Below are 15885 nucleotides of genomic sequence, written 5' to 3' on the forward strand. Positions count from 1 at the left end.
AAAGAGCATGTCATCAGTGTGAAGGAGAAATAGTTTCTCAATGTGGACACAGTAAATACTGTAGATGACAGCTTTAGCTATTTTGTTAGGTTAGCATAACTTCATTTATTTGAATCAGTGTATTATAATGCAATTGATTTACATTTTATGGAGGTTTCCAATCGAACGTTGATTTACCCGCACACAGTTTTTGATCTTGTTTTGGTATGGCTCATGATGAATATTTCATTTTCCCGATGTTCCAGGAGAGCGCTGCGAACTGTCGTCGCGCTCCGGCCGCTGTGCCGCAGGGGTCTGCAAGAACGCCGGCGTTTGCGTGAACCTCCTGGTGGGCGGCTTCAAGTGCGAGTGCCCGTCGGGTGGCTACGAGAAGCCTTACTGCGAGATGACCACGCGCAACTTCCCTCCAAACTCCTTCCTGACTTTCAAGGGTCTCCGTCAACGCTTCCACTTCACAGTCTCGCTCACGTAAGCTGCAAAAATCACCTGTTTCACCTGTAACATACGACGAGCGTTAGCGGTTGCCGCAAATAGTCACATGACCCACATTTTGAGGAGGCTACTGGTTTATGTGTGGTGCTCCCTCTGCTGGTATGTGAAAGAATCACTGAATTAAATGTTCAAACTGAACATTGGCTTCAACTTTTCTTTTGATTCTTTTGTTAAATGCTCTACAATTGTATGTAACTTTAGTTTAATACGTTTGATCTTAAAGAATAGTTTTCAAACGTTTATTCGAGTAGTTATTTTAATTTAACTGTTATATACAAGTTCATCTCACATGGCAGTCATTTTGCCTTTTGCTGTTGACCGAAAATGACATCACAGTAGCTATGGGCACTTGAAAAGACTTATGCCGTACCGACTTGTGATAGACCAGCGTTTTCCTAGCATTCGTAATCACCATTTGTGTCAGATTTTAATGGCGGTTTGTCGATGTTGTTTGAGATGTGATTTGATGGCAATAAAAACTGAGTCACAGGAGGGAGTAAAGCTATCTGGTAGCAAACCACCGCCGCAAAGGCCAAATTAAAAATAAAAGCATACTACGGCCATTGCATTGACGTCCATGTGTTATCCGTTTATTTTGAAATTAGCTTTCGCAGCACTTTTTGAGCAATAATAATTTTTTGGGCACATACTTAATATTGAATATACATTTCAGCACGTAGAAGCGCTGTCCCATACTTACTAACATTTCAGGCAGACCTGCAAAACCTCTCTTGCATTCATCACTCGCATCACCCACATGCACGAAGACTAACATTTATATCCACATCACCTGTAACATGTACTCTATATTACTTGTATTACCCTTATCACCTCCATTGCTCTTTGTGCAACGTGACTCAGTACTCATCCACCTCCACAAAACTCTCATTGAACATCAGTTCTCCTCTGTCAAGCCACTGCAGTGTCACATCTTAGCACCTATCCTAAAAATAAATGCAGAACCACTGCTAACCATAAGAGCACATTACATTTGTGCAGGAAATGTATATTTTTATGCAGTTGAGATCCTACAATCCCTGTGGAGGTGAATGTTAATGCAATTTCTTTAGAACTTTGCTTTTGGCTTTTTCTTCTGTAAAATCCATCCGTCATAAAATTTAGTGGCCAATAAAAGCATGCCGTGTCGTTTTCCAAGCACAGCAGATGTTGGCGAGATGGGCGGCTCGGTAGGACAGTGGTGGAACGTCTGCCTCACAGTTCAGAGTCCCAAGTTCAAAGCCAGCAGTTGGCTGGCAACCAGTCCAGGGTGTTTCACTCCTACTGCCCATAGACAGCTGGGATAGGCACCAGCAAGCCTGTGTGAGGATAAGCGTCTCTGGAAAATGGACGGAGGGAAAATGGCAACGATCATGCTTGCATCACTCCACCTGCCTGACAGGTGTTGACGCTCACAATGTCTATAGGTGAAAAGAATATCCCCCTTGTGATCCTTATAGGCCCGGCCCTCTTTTAAGCCCAGCTCAAATGACCGTCTTTTTGATGGAGAACCGCACCAACCAGTTTGAAAAACCAAGCAGCGTCGTAAAAAGGTGCCGATACTCCGAGCCCGAGGCAGATGAAACACAACAAGCGGCGGTGACACTTGAACTGACGCCGATCAGCTTTCAAACAGGAACTACTCAAAATGATGGACAGATCGAATTTGAATCTTGTTTACGCAAGGCTAAAGGTTAGATCACACATCGTGTTTAGCTCTTGGATTTTACAAAAGTTTTATTCAATCAAAACTGTTTGGATTTAAAGCAGTCGTCAACAAAAAATGTTTTTTTACCGTATTATGTTCAATGCGGTCACACTTGTCTAAACACACTATTCTGATTAATTTTGCATTTGTGAGCTATGAATTAAGCGGAAAAAAAATCTATATTTTTATAGAATATTTCACAGCAGTTGTGTATTAGTATCAATACTGCCCTTATTTATTATTCATAAATGTATAGCATAACCTCGTATGGTCAATTATTTACCTTGAAAATTGTTGATAAAGTTATTCTGTGTACCTACCATTCAAAACAAATTCATTAATTAAATTAATTTTTGCAAACAGTGGTTAGGTGAGCAATGCAAAAAAGTTGTTAACTTAGATACACCTACTTGACACCCAACCTAAAGTCTCAACCTAAAGTCATTTCATTTAAAAAATGAAATAAATATATACATAATCAAACAAATGTATTAAATATGACACAAATTAAACAATTGGTAATATAAAAACATATAACAAGGATTAATGGCCTTGTAACATTTAATTAAAAACGTTGGGCCACATGATGCATTCTGGGAATCTTTTTTTTTTTTTTTTAAAAGATCTGTTTAAATTTTCCCCGCTATTTGTGAAGACCAGGTATCAGGCCAGTGAAAATCTGTGCATAACTGACACCCATTTAAATGCATTAGATAGAAACAAATTAACGATAAATGTTTTAATCAATTGACTAATTTACTTGTAATCTGCATTGTTTCTGGCACTCGTATGTTTTATACAGTACAGTTTACTCGTATATAGCATATAGTGTACATACATGCCCTAATGAGTAAAGGTGCCCTCTATATTCTTTATTCCTTGCCAGTGCACACATCTTCTGCATTGCAGCATGTTCGCATCGCGTGACATGCTTCCCCCACATAAGGGCAGGCTGGTTGTTTTTTTAACTGATGAGCACGTAAAGCGACACAAAGTGATGTGCGTGGTTACTTCCGGCTGATTAATCTCATAGTTCCGAGGGCCTTGGGGCGGGGTCAAGGTAGTGGAGCCTTTTAAATTGATACGCCAAAGACAAGAAGCGGCTGCAGTGTGAAAGTCAGAATGAGTGCTTTGTGAATTTATTAGGGCGTTTTCTGAATTCCGTCACTGTCATTTTTATGGACATCTTATTCCTCGGCGGTGATGATTTCGCTTTTCTGAGTAAGCGGGCTTTGTCGCGCCCTCCGGCTCCTCCCCCCTTAAAGAATAGTGCACCAATAGCATCACATACATTTGGGTCTGAGGGTTGGAAGAGTACAAAAGAGGGCAGGCAGTTGCGCATGTTGTCTTAGAGCGTCCATTGACGGTGGCAGTTGGGCATGACATCACGAGAAGATACTATAGGCCGCGTTCAGGATCGGAACCCAAATTTCCTATTTGACCTAATAAGTTACAGTCGCTGCATGATACGGATAATAATGCCAGTAATTCTACTCTATTGAGCAGCTGTATCTCTTCAGTCCAGATTTGACCTGACAGAGTGTAATTTTCCTTTGTGAGATAATAATACTAATAAATCAGTTTTAAAAGACCTAATATCAGCCAAATAATCAGTCGGGCCCCCATACAGTGTGGATTGTATGAATTTAGTCTTGAACTGTTGAAATTAATTTTGCTTAGTTATTTACCTTTCACATCCTTGTCCGTCCAAGTGATCAAGATGCAAACATCTGCTCAATAATTCGTTACGTTGACTTCCTCCTTTCTGCTTCTTCTGCTGTGCACTAATAATGCATCCCCCCACATCCTCGTACTTGCCCACAGCCAAGTCGGACCCACTCGGTTACTTTGACGTCGCCCTAGATTTTCTCCTTTCTGCGGTGTTTAATGTGCCAATCGTTATTCATGGCACACTTTCTCTGTGTGTCTTGGGCCACCTCTCTGCCGCTCACATTGTGCTCTTTAATCTTGTCGTTTGTTATCGGTTATTTGTAATGCATATTGTCTCTGTAAAGGTTAATTACAGATTTGAATTCATCTCAGTGTTTCTAGTCTTCTGACTGTAGTAGTTTGTATAATAAGCAGTTGATAATAAAATGTCATTTACATTTCTCCAATCAGCAACAGTGGGCAACGTAATTAAAAAAAATATCGATACATAACTATTAAAAAAATTTTCTACCCCAGATTTGCCACAAAAGAGCCTAACGGTTTATTGCTGTACAACGGCCGATTCAATGAGAAACATGACTTCATTGCCATGGAGATCATCAATGAACAGATTCAAGTCACCTTCTCTGCAGGTAACAATGTTTGGGATTTCTTACAAGCTGTATACTTTTACTAGACTCACAAAACGTTTTGATTTTTAGGTTGCATTTCAGGGTGAACCAAAAATGCGCTAGAACTTCAACGAGTGAACTTAATTAGACTTTCTTAACGACTTTGAAGGCATATGCCTGTTCATTACGTCAATATGTCTAATTTCGAATCAGAATCATCATAATTAGTCAGGAACGTTAACATCAGGGGTGTAGTGGGCATGGTACGCGGGGGTACGCCATCCACCCGCTTTTCCCGACGCCACGTTCAATTTTTATTTCGGTTCGAGTTATGCTTAATAACGTTGGCCTGTGATTATTTTGGAGTAGTAAAACATCACATTTAACGTTAGTTCAACTGGTGTTGTAGCCTATGATTGATGTTCTGCATGTATATATAGAACATCCCAGAATCGCGTACACCCACTTAAAAAATCCCCACTACATCACTGGTTAACATAAAGGAAATGTGGTTCTTTGGAATATTTTTTTTTTCATGTAATAGACAAAATGACAATAGAGTATTGGTGGAGGTGGTATTGGGAACACACAATGAATTATGTAATAAATAAGTGAAAGCCTCTGCTTCCATTAATATAATGTATATTTATATCTACAAATACTGTAATTCAATCTAGCCACATGTAAAAATACATTTTAATTTACCTTTACATTGAAAACATATCTTTTTAAAACAGAAACTGCGGCATGAGGACATCGTTTAAGGCACAACATGACCAAAAACACATGTTAATTACAGCAAAAAATGTTATTTTATTTACAGTATTTATATATTTATGGGGAGGGGGGGGTGTAATGGTTTTAGAAGAAAGTCAACTGTCTGTATACATTTTTGGGTCTTGGGTCCGAAAAAGGCACCAATAACAATGTCAAGAACCACGATTTTTTTTAAATACCAATTCTAATTGAACCAGCAAATTTATCAGCCCATACATGGATTAAATACCTGTTAGAGAGCAAGTTGGGCAAAAAGTACTGAAACAATACGCTAGTGCACTTTATTTTCATCCTGAAATGCCACCTGAAAGCTGAATATCTCCGACTCTTTTTGTGTCGACTATTATGCAACAATCCCTTTTTATTGAGCTTGATTGCTTCCACAGGTGAAACCAAGACCACCGTTTCACCTTTTATAGTCGGCGGTGTGAGTGACGGCCAGTGGCATATGGTGGAGATCCACTACTACAACAAGGTATCTTCTAACGTGACTGATTTTAAGCCCACTTCTGTTCTTTTAGTTATGGCACAACAAAGAGCTGACAAAACATTAGATAAAAAACACAAACAACATAGACAGAAGTTAACAAGCGGAATTCTGGTTCATCTACAGCAAAATGTCCATCTGGCCGGGTTTATACTATTGAAGGTTGCATAAATAAGTGGCATGCCTCGGAGTGAAGCAGACAGTGGAGTGATTTTGTTGGTCTTTCTCATCAGTGTCACTAAACAATGGCTGCTGACAAGATGATAATCTGGAAAGCTGCCAAAGGATAGAGGAGTTTTTTTTTTTTGTGGGGGTGGTATTTTTGCAGTCGTGCTCAGATTGGATTTGAGATATTGTGACCAACATTTCTCCAGTCAACATCTCAATCAGTGAGGAATGTGCGGACCTGTTGTCTGTCTGTGCTTTCCCAGACGGAATGTCAAATTTTAGTTCATTGAGGAAGCCACTTTGCATTATAAAGATGCACCCCCCTCGCAGTTCGCATTTTCTATTCAATGTCTATGATAGCATGACTGTGCCCACAAAAGTGATGAAGGGGGTGGGGGAACTTGTCCTTTGGCCACCGGCCCATTATGGACTCTTTAGTCAACTTGTTACAAAAGCTGAAAATTGTTACGCCGTAAAAACATTCCCATGTCTTTATTTAGGTTCTATGGAAAGAGCCGATGTCGCTGTGGGGAAAAAAAAAATATATATAAAATGTCAAATGCCTAATATAGCCTAATTGAATGTTGTTTTATTTTTAAACAAGAAAGAAATACAATTATTAATAATATATATAATAAAAATACAATTATTAGCAAGCATATCGATACGTATTTACATTTATGACTTTAACAGCTTCCATTCTTCTGGAAAGATTTTTTTCAAGATTTTGGGTTGTGTGTGTGGTCTGACTGCAATCTATCCCAAAAATGTTTGCACAGCTGCACAAACCCGACTGATTTAATAAGTAATTGATTGAGGTAGATTTTTTTTTTTTTTTTTTTAAGTTTAAGTTGTTTACTAGTCATTCCACTGCAAGTGTTGATCCCAACTCTAAATGAAATTTGGAGCACAACGATTTCAGAACACAACGTTTAATTGCCAATTCAGGATGCTTATAAATGACGTAACTACGCTGACATTGGCTTACCGGACCTGTTGCTAGTGTTTATCGGTCGCTTGGCTTCCATTCTAGCTGTCTCTATCATAATTTAGCCGCTAGCTAGCAGCGCTCGAATGCTCTTTTTATTTATCATTCGAATGCTCTATCCATTTATTTATTTTACGTTATGGCTATGATGACTGCACACTTTGATGCTTACAGCCTGACAGTTGCTGTTCCTACTGCTCACTTTTTAACAAACTATTCTGACACTAATATGCTTTTTCAACCAGCAAATTAATCTCGGAGACCAGGAAATATTTTACGTTGGTCATCAAAATGTATAAAAGTCGGTCATTCCGCGGCTGAAGTACCAAGACACAGTGGTTGAGGACCGCTGAATAAATAGACCCGAACTCCAGATAAATGAACCTTGCCTTGAGCAGTAGGAATAGAAAAAAAAACATCTCTTAACTGTCCCTGCAAATTTGGACTCATTCCCCAAAACGTCTTGTTAAGAAGAAAAATGAAGATTGATTCCCGAACTTTGGGAGAACTAGACATCACCCAACCCTTCTGACCATTATTCCCTCGCCCTGCGACTGGCTGAGGTATAAACGTGGCTCCTCCCTCCTGGAGGTATCCCACGGTGACCCGTCCCTATCAGCGGGGGGTGGCTCAGAGTGGCTGGCGGGGAGGGGCGCGTTTGCGATTGAAATGTGGCTTTCATGGTAGCGGGGGCTGCGGAGAATGGCAATGACCGCAGTCTTTGTGCGTGGCTCCGCTTCCTTTGGGACCGCCGGCAGTGAATGATGCGGCCCCGGGGAAGGTTCTTCACTCTGTGTTCTCGGGAGAGCCGGAGAGCAACGGAAGAAAAGCGGCGAGAAGTATTGACTCGGGCTTTGAACGGCGACGCTGCGCTTCAGGGCCCAACTCTCTTGTTGCTATGGTTTTTCCAGTCAATCTTCGATCACATATGCGTGTGTGACTTCTCTCATGCTCCTTTTGCTCACCTCCTGTAACCCCCTTTTGTGCCAAGAAAGTCATATTCCCATAATCCCCCTGTCATGGACGGCCGGTCGGACGTGAGCAAATATGTACATTCCGATCGGCGTTGACAGGACGGACCTTTGTGTGGTCGAATGTCATCCTGACAGTCAGTCATTATTGGCGAGTCAACAGCCGTGACTGATGACAGCAGAGGTCAACGAAGGAGCGTCCAATCTGGAGCGCTGCCTGTTCCGGACCTTTCACTAGAGAGGCCAAGGTGGCGGTGGCGGGTTGGTGGGGGGGCAACAACCGTGGAGAAAAACAGAGCATGTCGGATGATTTCACCATTGGCCGATTCAAATGGCGTGTTTGCCTTTTTCATCATCGACAAATTTGTAACACCGGCCTGTGCTGCTGAAAAAAATAAAGAACCAGTTGACTTAACAAGCTGAGGATGAATCGTTGTGACTTGAAAGGACTGAATGTATGAAGACGTTTTGGAAGTGGAACACACTCACTTACTCAATGGCATCCAGTGGAAACAAGGCGGAGCTACGTGGTGGCCAGGGCCACCCCTGACTAGCTCTACACCTATCTAATTTTTCTGCTCTTAGTAGTGTCAAACACTACTATGACCTCAAAAAATGGATGCTACCACATCCTGCTTTCATAAGGTTTTTGTGGCAGCTCTCCATTCAGTCACGGCAGTGCTTAACCTCTGTCCTCTCGCTAAGATTTCTGACGGGTTTTTTTTCTCTCCTCATGCATTTTTGGGGAATATGAATTGCTACCTAGACAACTGCACGTGGCGTAAGATTAATTAACTAATTAATCCGAACGAAGATGCTCAAGTTTTTACCAGTTTAGCCACGTAGAAACTATAACAAAATGCCTTCACATTTCGACATTACACAACATACTTCCCAGTCGTTTTTGGTTTCCAGCAATTATCTCCAAACATATTTTTGAAATAAATCTCTGAAGCCACAATACAGGGTTATAAAAAGTTTCAGATGTACAATATGGAAACAACTGGGTAGTTTGATGTGGTCTACAACTGCATTGCATCATAAATTGTCACAAGTAGGGGTAAACCACAAGTCAATTTCTGTCCCCATTGCTACAATTAACATTAATTTAACACATCTTTAATGTTCTGTTGCAAAGACGAAAATAGCTGTAGGACACGAACGAACACCTCTCTCTAGTCTACCGTATATTTTGGTTGTTTTATTGAGTGGCATCCCACTCAAAGGGCAACATTAGAAACAGCTGTCAGTAAAATGCTTGGTGGGCATCACCGCAACAAATTAGAACAATTATTGTCAGTGCATTCTCCTGTTTACTCCGTTGCCAGAAAACAGCCAAAAGAAAAAAAATTCTCCTCCTATGCAAGGAGGAGAAATCTAAAATATGTGTTTTTAAACAAAGAGAAACTTACTTTTATGTTCTTTGTTGTCTAAATCGCTTGGCTAAAGAAGGAACGACAGCGAATCAGGAGATGATAGCGGAAACCAAAGAAGTCTATAAGTGATTGAAATTTGATTTATTTTGGTTCCAGTGAGATAATCAAAACAAGACAATTGTGTGTGCTTCCACAAGCTTCCGGCAAGCAAGTTAAAATCGCTTGTGCGACTCATCTCAGCTAAATCCCGTCTGACCAGATGACAGCGCAGCGCCGCGTCATCTCCCGCCGGCCGAGCGGTCAGCTGCACGGCGGGGATGCCGGGTAGGGCTTTGGGGATTTGGGCAAGTGGGGGGGGGCTCTGTCATTTCCTCGCTCTCAGTTTGCAGCAACAGCTTGAACCTGCGTTTGGGGTTGATATGACCTCAGAGAAACTGCCCAGTTTGAAAAGAGGTTTTGACCTTTATTGATAGGATCATCATTCACAGGCCCCACAGTCCCCGAGCCCCGCCTCCCCGCAATTGCCTCCTCAGACAATAAGACGACCCTTTGTTGATACGAATGGCGTCCTGCCGAGAGCCGGCCATTTGTGCGTGTTTGCATTATCGGGCCATACGCTGCCGTTATCTGTTGTATTGTTCTATAAATTATCAAAATGCACAACGGCTGCCGTAATAAGTAGATTTTCGAGGCTGAACGGGAGTCCGAAACAGGCTCAAGGCAAAAGATCATTCGACTGATCTTTCCCGGTTTCAAAGCTAAACTGTATAATCTGGTTCAAAAAGCTGCGCTCAGCTTCGCACTGGCCGGAGTCTCTGCTGATTTACAGAATAATCCTTTCCTCGGTGCGCCAGAACAATACAATATTTTCCTAACAATGCTGCTATTTGTGATAGCTTAGTCACCCAAAATACAGCAATGCCTTAAAATAGCCGTGTGATTCTACTTTTGCTTCCGTTTATACTTTAATCTGTCAATCTGAACAAGCTATTTTCCACTTGAACAGACAAAAAGTTTGCATGAACAAATAATAAATCAAATGCCATTAAAATACAGTATTTTAGCCGCTCCAGTAAAACAAAGAAAATGATAAGATAATAATAAAATAAGAAAAATAAAACATTATCACCGATTATAATAATTTCAATAATTTATAATAATTTCATATAACATCATGAATAAAAAAAAACCGAAACATTCGAAGTTTGTGCATAACTTACTTAAAAGTCACAAATAACTCATTCAATCCCAACGATGTATTTTTATGTATTTTTCTAGACATTCAATCCCTATTTATTTATTTTCGAGTGTTTGGGTAAGGAGGGTCACAAAATACAAAATGGATTGCATTGAATGTGTTAAGTAGTTAGTAATGATTGTAAAACAGCATTCTGCCACTTTTGGGCATCTATATGTGTTGATGCGCCTTTTGTGTTCAAATGATCTGCTGCTTAAAACATGCACTAATTTTTGTTAGCCCTTTCCCAATATGATAGCATTAAGCTAATACTTTATGATAAAGTTCTCTTGTTGTATTAAAGGTGAGATTTTCTTGTTTTATGTTTAGCCTCACAGAAGTCTTTTTTTTTTGTTGGTGTCTCCACTCTCCAACAGCCCATCGTAAACCAGGCCGGCCTGCCGCAGGGTCCCTCCGACCAAAAGGTGGTGGTAGTGACTGTGGACAACTGCGACAACCCTGTTGCCCTGAGGTTCGGTCACGTGATTGGGAACTACACCTGTTCCGCACAGGGAAGCCAGTCGGGGAGCAAAAAGTAAGAATATTTGAAGAAATTCTCCTACAGTGGTGTTATAATTAAAGTTCTCGCAATGGGATTCTCTCACGTCTTTGTTTATTGACTTAATTATAATTTAGTACGTTACTTTCTTTGCAGTGGGCTCATTAAGAGTAAATTCATGAAATGAAGCTCCAAATCTCCAGGGTGTTACTTTTTCCAGGATGTTTACTACTTTTCTGCCTTTATCTTCAGGCACTAATAGTAACATTTCATTTCTGTTATGAATTTTTTATGTGTTTCACTCGTAATGAGTGCTGATGATGTTTTTAAGAGGCAACAGTCGACGCGAACATGTGCAGTATATTGAATGTATATGTGTTCCGTGCCATCAGATCACTGGACCTGACCGGCCCGCTTCTCCTCGGAGGGGTCCCCAAACTCCCAGAGGACTTTCCCGTCCGTAACCACCAATTTGTGGGCTGCATGAAGAACCTGCGTGTGGACAACCAGCGCGTCGACATGGCCGGTTTCATCGCTAACAACGGAACGCTGCCCGGTACGCGGATACGCTCAAAAGCTCAGACGGCTTGGGTCCAGATTTGTAGTCGGCGTGTGTGCGTGAGAGCTGCCAAGTGAGAGAGAGCAAACACTGATTATAATGAGCACAGTAGGGGAGAGGAATCAAATGGAAATGACTACCTTCCCTTCTTTGCAGCTGTGATGAAATAATGAGATAGGGACACATCCAGCATGAAGATGAATCTTTTTTATTTTTTTTTCTCACATTCCCAGGATGTTCTGCCAAAAGACACTTTTGCAACAACAACCCATGTCTGAATGGAGGGACGTGCGTCAACCTGTGGGGCTCCTTCAGCTGCAACTGCCCACTCGCGTTCGGAGGAAGAAACTGTGAAAGAGGTCAGGCAGCAGGTGGATGTGTCTGTCCGTGATTTGTAACCCTACTTTGGAACCCAAACCTCATCTAAAACCCTACATACCTAGAAACCTGAGCATGAAATCCTAATCTGAGTTTGAAAACCTACGTTGAAAGTCTGACCTTAGTTTGAAACCGTAGCCCTAGTTTCAAACCATAATCTTATTTTATACCCTTACATTGGAACCTCACCTTCAAATCCTAAAGCCTAATTTGAAACTCTAAGCCCAGTTTGAAACCATATTTTGAAAGCTTAACCCTTACTTTGAAACATTAACCCTAGTTTGAAACTTCATTAGGAAACCCTAACAGGCTTGAAATCCTTGTTTGAAACCTTACCCTACACCCCCAACCCTAGTCTAAGACCCTGTATTAAAACCCTAACCTAAGTCTGAAACCCTAGAGTGAAACTGTAACTTGAGTTTGAAATCGGAGCTTGAGACCTTAACTCCAGTTTGAAACCCTACTTTGAAAGTCCAACCCAGGTATGAATCCTTACTTTGAAAGACTAAACTTAGTTTAAAACCCTACTTTGAAACCGTAACCTAAATTTAAAACCTTGCACTGAAACCCTAATCTGAGTTTGAAACCCTGATTTGGAAACCTTAATCCCAGTGTGAGACCCAACTTTGAAACCCTACCCCTAGTTTGAAACCCCACTCCAACTCATGAATAAAACACAGTGCAAATTTTATAGCGGCACCATGGAATGCTCTGTATCTGTGCAATTGGCTGGCAACCAGTTGAGGGTGTCCTCCTGCCTACTACCGGCACGCCAGCAACCATCATGAAGATAAGCAGCCCCAGAAATCAAATTTGTGATTTTTAGTTTTTATCAGTTGTTGTAGACGATTTCCCACAACATCAGTGTCAGTTCTGAGTGTCAAATGGGCGACTCAAATCTAGCTGAGCAGTGAAAAATTGGGCTTTGAGGCCTTCAGACACGTGTGGTTCGTCCGGATTCTGTTCCCGTGTTCTCCAGTGTCCCATTTTGTTTCACCTAATACACCACTGCCATTTAGAGCAAGGATTGATTTAGGATTTACAGCAATTTCCATTTGATTTGTTTTTTTGACTTTGGGTACTTTAGAAAATTCCCAATGATTTGTTCTCCACAGTAATGTCCAACCCGCAGCGTTTCCTGGGCAACAGCCTGTTGCAGTGGAACAACCTAGCGACGGCGACCTCCGTCCCCTGGCATGTGGAGCTGATGCTGCGCACCCGTCAGGCGGGTGCCATGCTGCTGCACATCGCCTCTGGCCTGCGTCACAATCTCACTCTGCAGGTGGGATCGAGCCCCGTGTAGAATTGAAACACAAGCCAACACACTCTTCTTATCTGCTCGTAGCATCGGATGCAAGTTTCTGCCTGCATGTTGCAAAACATAGAAATCTCAGTTTATTCCTAAGGGTCATGGAATTACATATCATTCAGATGCTTTAATCGGGCAAGAAACAAATGACTAAATGCACACACTGTATATAATTAGCTTCATTATAAATCTTCCTTTTGTGTGACGCATGAAGGCTTCGCGGGGAAAGGAGATGTGCGGAATCTAGCCGGCACGCCTTTCTCAGAACTTTAGATCAGCTTGATCAGCCGATATTCTCCCATTTCTTTCCAGTGGACATGCTCTCCAGGAGTTGTTTATGGTATTTAGGTCACGGTAGTCCTGTTCAGCCGAATCATAAAGGTGTTTGTACCAGCAAACCTCCATAAGCAATAGTTCACCGGCCATGTTTTCCACATGGTTAAATATCTGTTAATAATGATTTTATTTTTGAGATGTCTGCCACTAGGTTGATTATTTTTGTGGACAAATATTTATTCATAATTAAGTTCTCATCTATGATCCAAAAGAGGATATTTATGTTTTTTTTTTTTTGGATGGACCAATACAAATGAAGTTTGAAAGGCTCAAAAGCGTCAAAAGTGTTAAATTCAAGTCCCATTTTATGTGGCCTGATAGATAGATTTTCCTTAATTTGGCTTTTGAGCCGAAATGAGGTTGACACCCCTGGTCTAAACATATATGTGAATACACAGATTAAAGCGTTCACGGCGAACCCATTCGAAATGATTTTTGATGTCTAAAGCTGTCTATATTACTGAATATATCCATTCTTTTTTTTTTTGCCTTAAGATGAAACTCCCTTCAAGTTTTCATTTTCACCATGTCTTTTCTCACGACAAATGTGAATGTATTTGAGCTTTTACTTAATATTCTGCTCTGTGTGCTTCTATTATTGATTCACTCCCCTCCCTGCTGCCTTTGTCCTTTTCTTCACCTTTCTCCGTTTGCAGCTGCGTGGCGGCAGTGTGCTGATGGGCCTGCACAGGGGGGAGGACTCCACGCTGTCCCGCGTGGAGGAGGTGCTGGTAAACGACGGCGAGTGGCATCATTTGCAACTGGATATAAGCAGTTTGGGCGGCCCGGCGGGTCACCATAAAGCCGTTCTATCAGTCGACCATGGACTCTACCTGGTGAGAAAACGCGGCGATATTTATTCATGACAATCTCAGCAGTCCGGCGCTGAATGTGCTTGGTGTATTTCAGGCAAGTATGCAGGTAGACGGGGAGTTGCAGGAGTCCAAGCTGAAGGCTGTAAGTGTTGGAGGTTTAGCCACACCTGACGGGAAAATTCAACATGGATTCCGAGGCTGCATACAAGTGAGACTGCTCTCAAAATAAAACGGATTTGAAATCAGTACAATCTAGTGGGAATGCTTCGCAGAAGGCCTTTTGCTCACCTCTTCCCAACTATACAGTATTTATAAAGCACTGTAAAACAACTAATGTTTCACACAAAGTGCTGCACATGGATACAGAATTAGTAAAAGATAGCTAAAATAAAAAATTAATAACGCAAAAATAAAACACTAAAAAGACTCATGACTCATACTGAGTCAAAAGAAATAGAATAAAAATATCTCAATACTCTTCCCATTATGTAACTGCTCCTTTTCCTGGTACTTTCTGGTACTTTTTCCATTTTTTTTTTCAAAATTGTTGGGCTAAAGAATAGCCCAAAAATGGGACTTAAATGTTATTGCTTTAAAAAATTGATTACCTTTGGTGCTAACTAAAGTATTTCTTTACTTTAGTACTTTACAAAGACATTCTTGCTTTCACTTCATCACACATTAAGCTGAGCATGGTCACACTTAATTGTGCAGCTTCTGTTAGCAACAATGTTTTGCTATTTCTACAGGGTCTGCGAGTGGGGGGGGCTCTGAGTCTGAGTCAGGCCCGGAAGGTGAACGTGGAGGTGGGCTGCAACGTGCCCGACCCCTGCAGCTCCAGCCCGTGTCCCGCCAACAGCTACTGCAGCGACAACTGGGACAGCTACTCGTGCACGTGCCGCGCTGGTCAGCATCATTTCACAAAATATTTTGGGGATGATCTATTTTTATCACCCAGTACAGGATTACGTCATTTAACCTGTTCGCAGGTTTCTATGGCACCAACTGCACAGACGCATGCACTCTCAACCTGTGTGAGCACGAGTCCACGTGCACTAGGAAGACCAGCTCCTCTCGTGGTTACACATGTGACTGTCCACACAACTATTTTGGCCATTACTGCGAGAAAAAGTACATAAACGCCACATTAACATCAGGTCATACAGTATTTATGCGGGAAATTTTCAAGCATGTGTGTGTGTGTGTGTGTGTGCCTGCAGGACCGACTTGCCCTGTCCTCGAGGTTGGTGGGGTCACAAGACCTGCGGGCCATGTAACTGTCCCACTGAGCGCGGGTTTGATTCGGACTGCAACAAGACAAGTGGAGAGTGTCGCTGTAAGGTACGTGTCATTGCTCGTGTGGAGAGTCATTCAAAAAGATGGCCGAACCACAAGAAAGTTACGCCAACTGTGGCTCTCCGTGAAACTACAGCCAAGTGATGGAAACGGGAAGGGATGTCAGTACAGTTATTGTCTAAGGTTCAATTATTTAAAATTTAAGTAAAT

At 41.6% G+C, this 15885-nt stretch overlaps 1 protein-coding gene across 2 annotated transcripts in view; it reads left to right on the forward strand.

Annotated features, from left to right (window-relative positions):
* Positions 1-15885, forward strand: part of celsr2 (cadherin, EGF LAG seven-pass G-type receptor 2) — a 56813-nt gene that overhangs the window by 28385 nt on the left and 12543 nt on the right. For both annotated transcript variants that reach the window (XM_088424015.1, XM_088424016.1), the window contains exons 3-14: positions 246-468; positions 4385-4500; positions 5643-5731; positions 10861-11018; positions 11375-11538; positions 11775-11900; positions 13035-13201; positions 14221-14400; positions 14474-14587; positions 15129-15285; positions 15369-15510; positions 15600-15720. In XM_088424015.1, coding sequence (XP_088280141.1) covers positions 246-468; positions 4385-4500; positions 5643-5731; positions 10861-11018; positions 11375-11538; positions 11775-11900; positions 13035-13201; positions 14221-14400; positions 14474-14587; positions 15129-15285; positions 15369-15510; positions 15600-15720 — 1757 coding nt within the window. The remainder of the gene's footprint in view (positions 1-245; positions 469-4384; positions 4501-5642; positions 5732-10860; positions 11019-11374; positions 11539-11774; positions 11901-13034; positions 13202-14220; positions 14401-14473; positions 14588-15128; positions 15286-15368; positions 15511-15599; positions 15721-15885) is intronic.

The sequence above is a fragment of the Hippichthys cyanospilos genome, chromosome 9 (genome assembly GCF_059441005.1).
Source record: "Hippichthys cyanospilos isolate Australia breed blue-spotted pipefish chromosome 9, RoL_Hcya_1.0, whole genome shotgun sequence".
Lineage (NCBI taxonomy): Eukaryota > Metazoa > Chordata > Actinopteri > Syngnathiformes > Syngnathidae > Hippichthys > Hippichthys cyanospilos.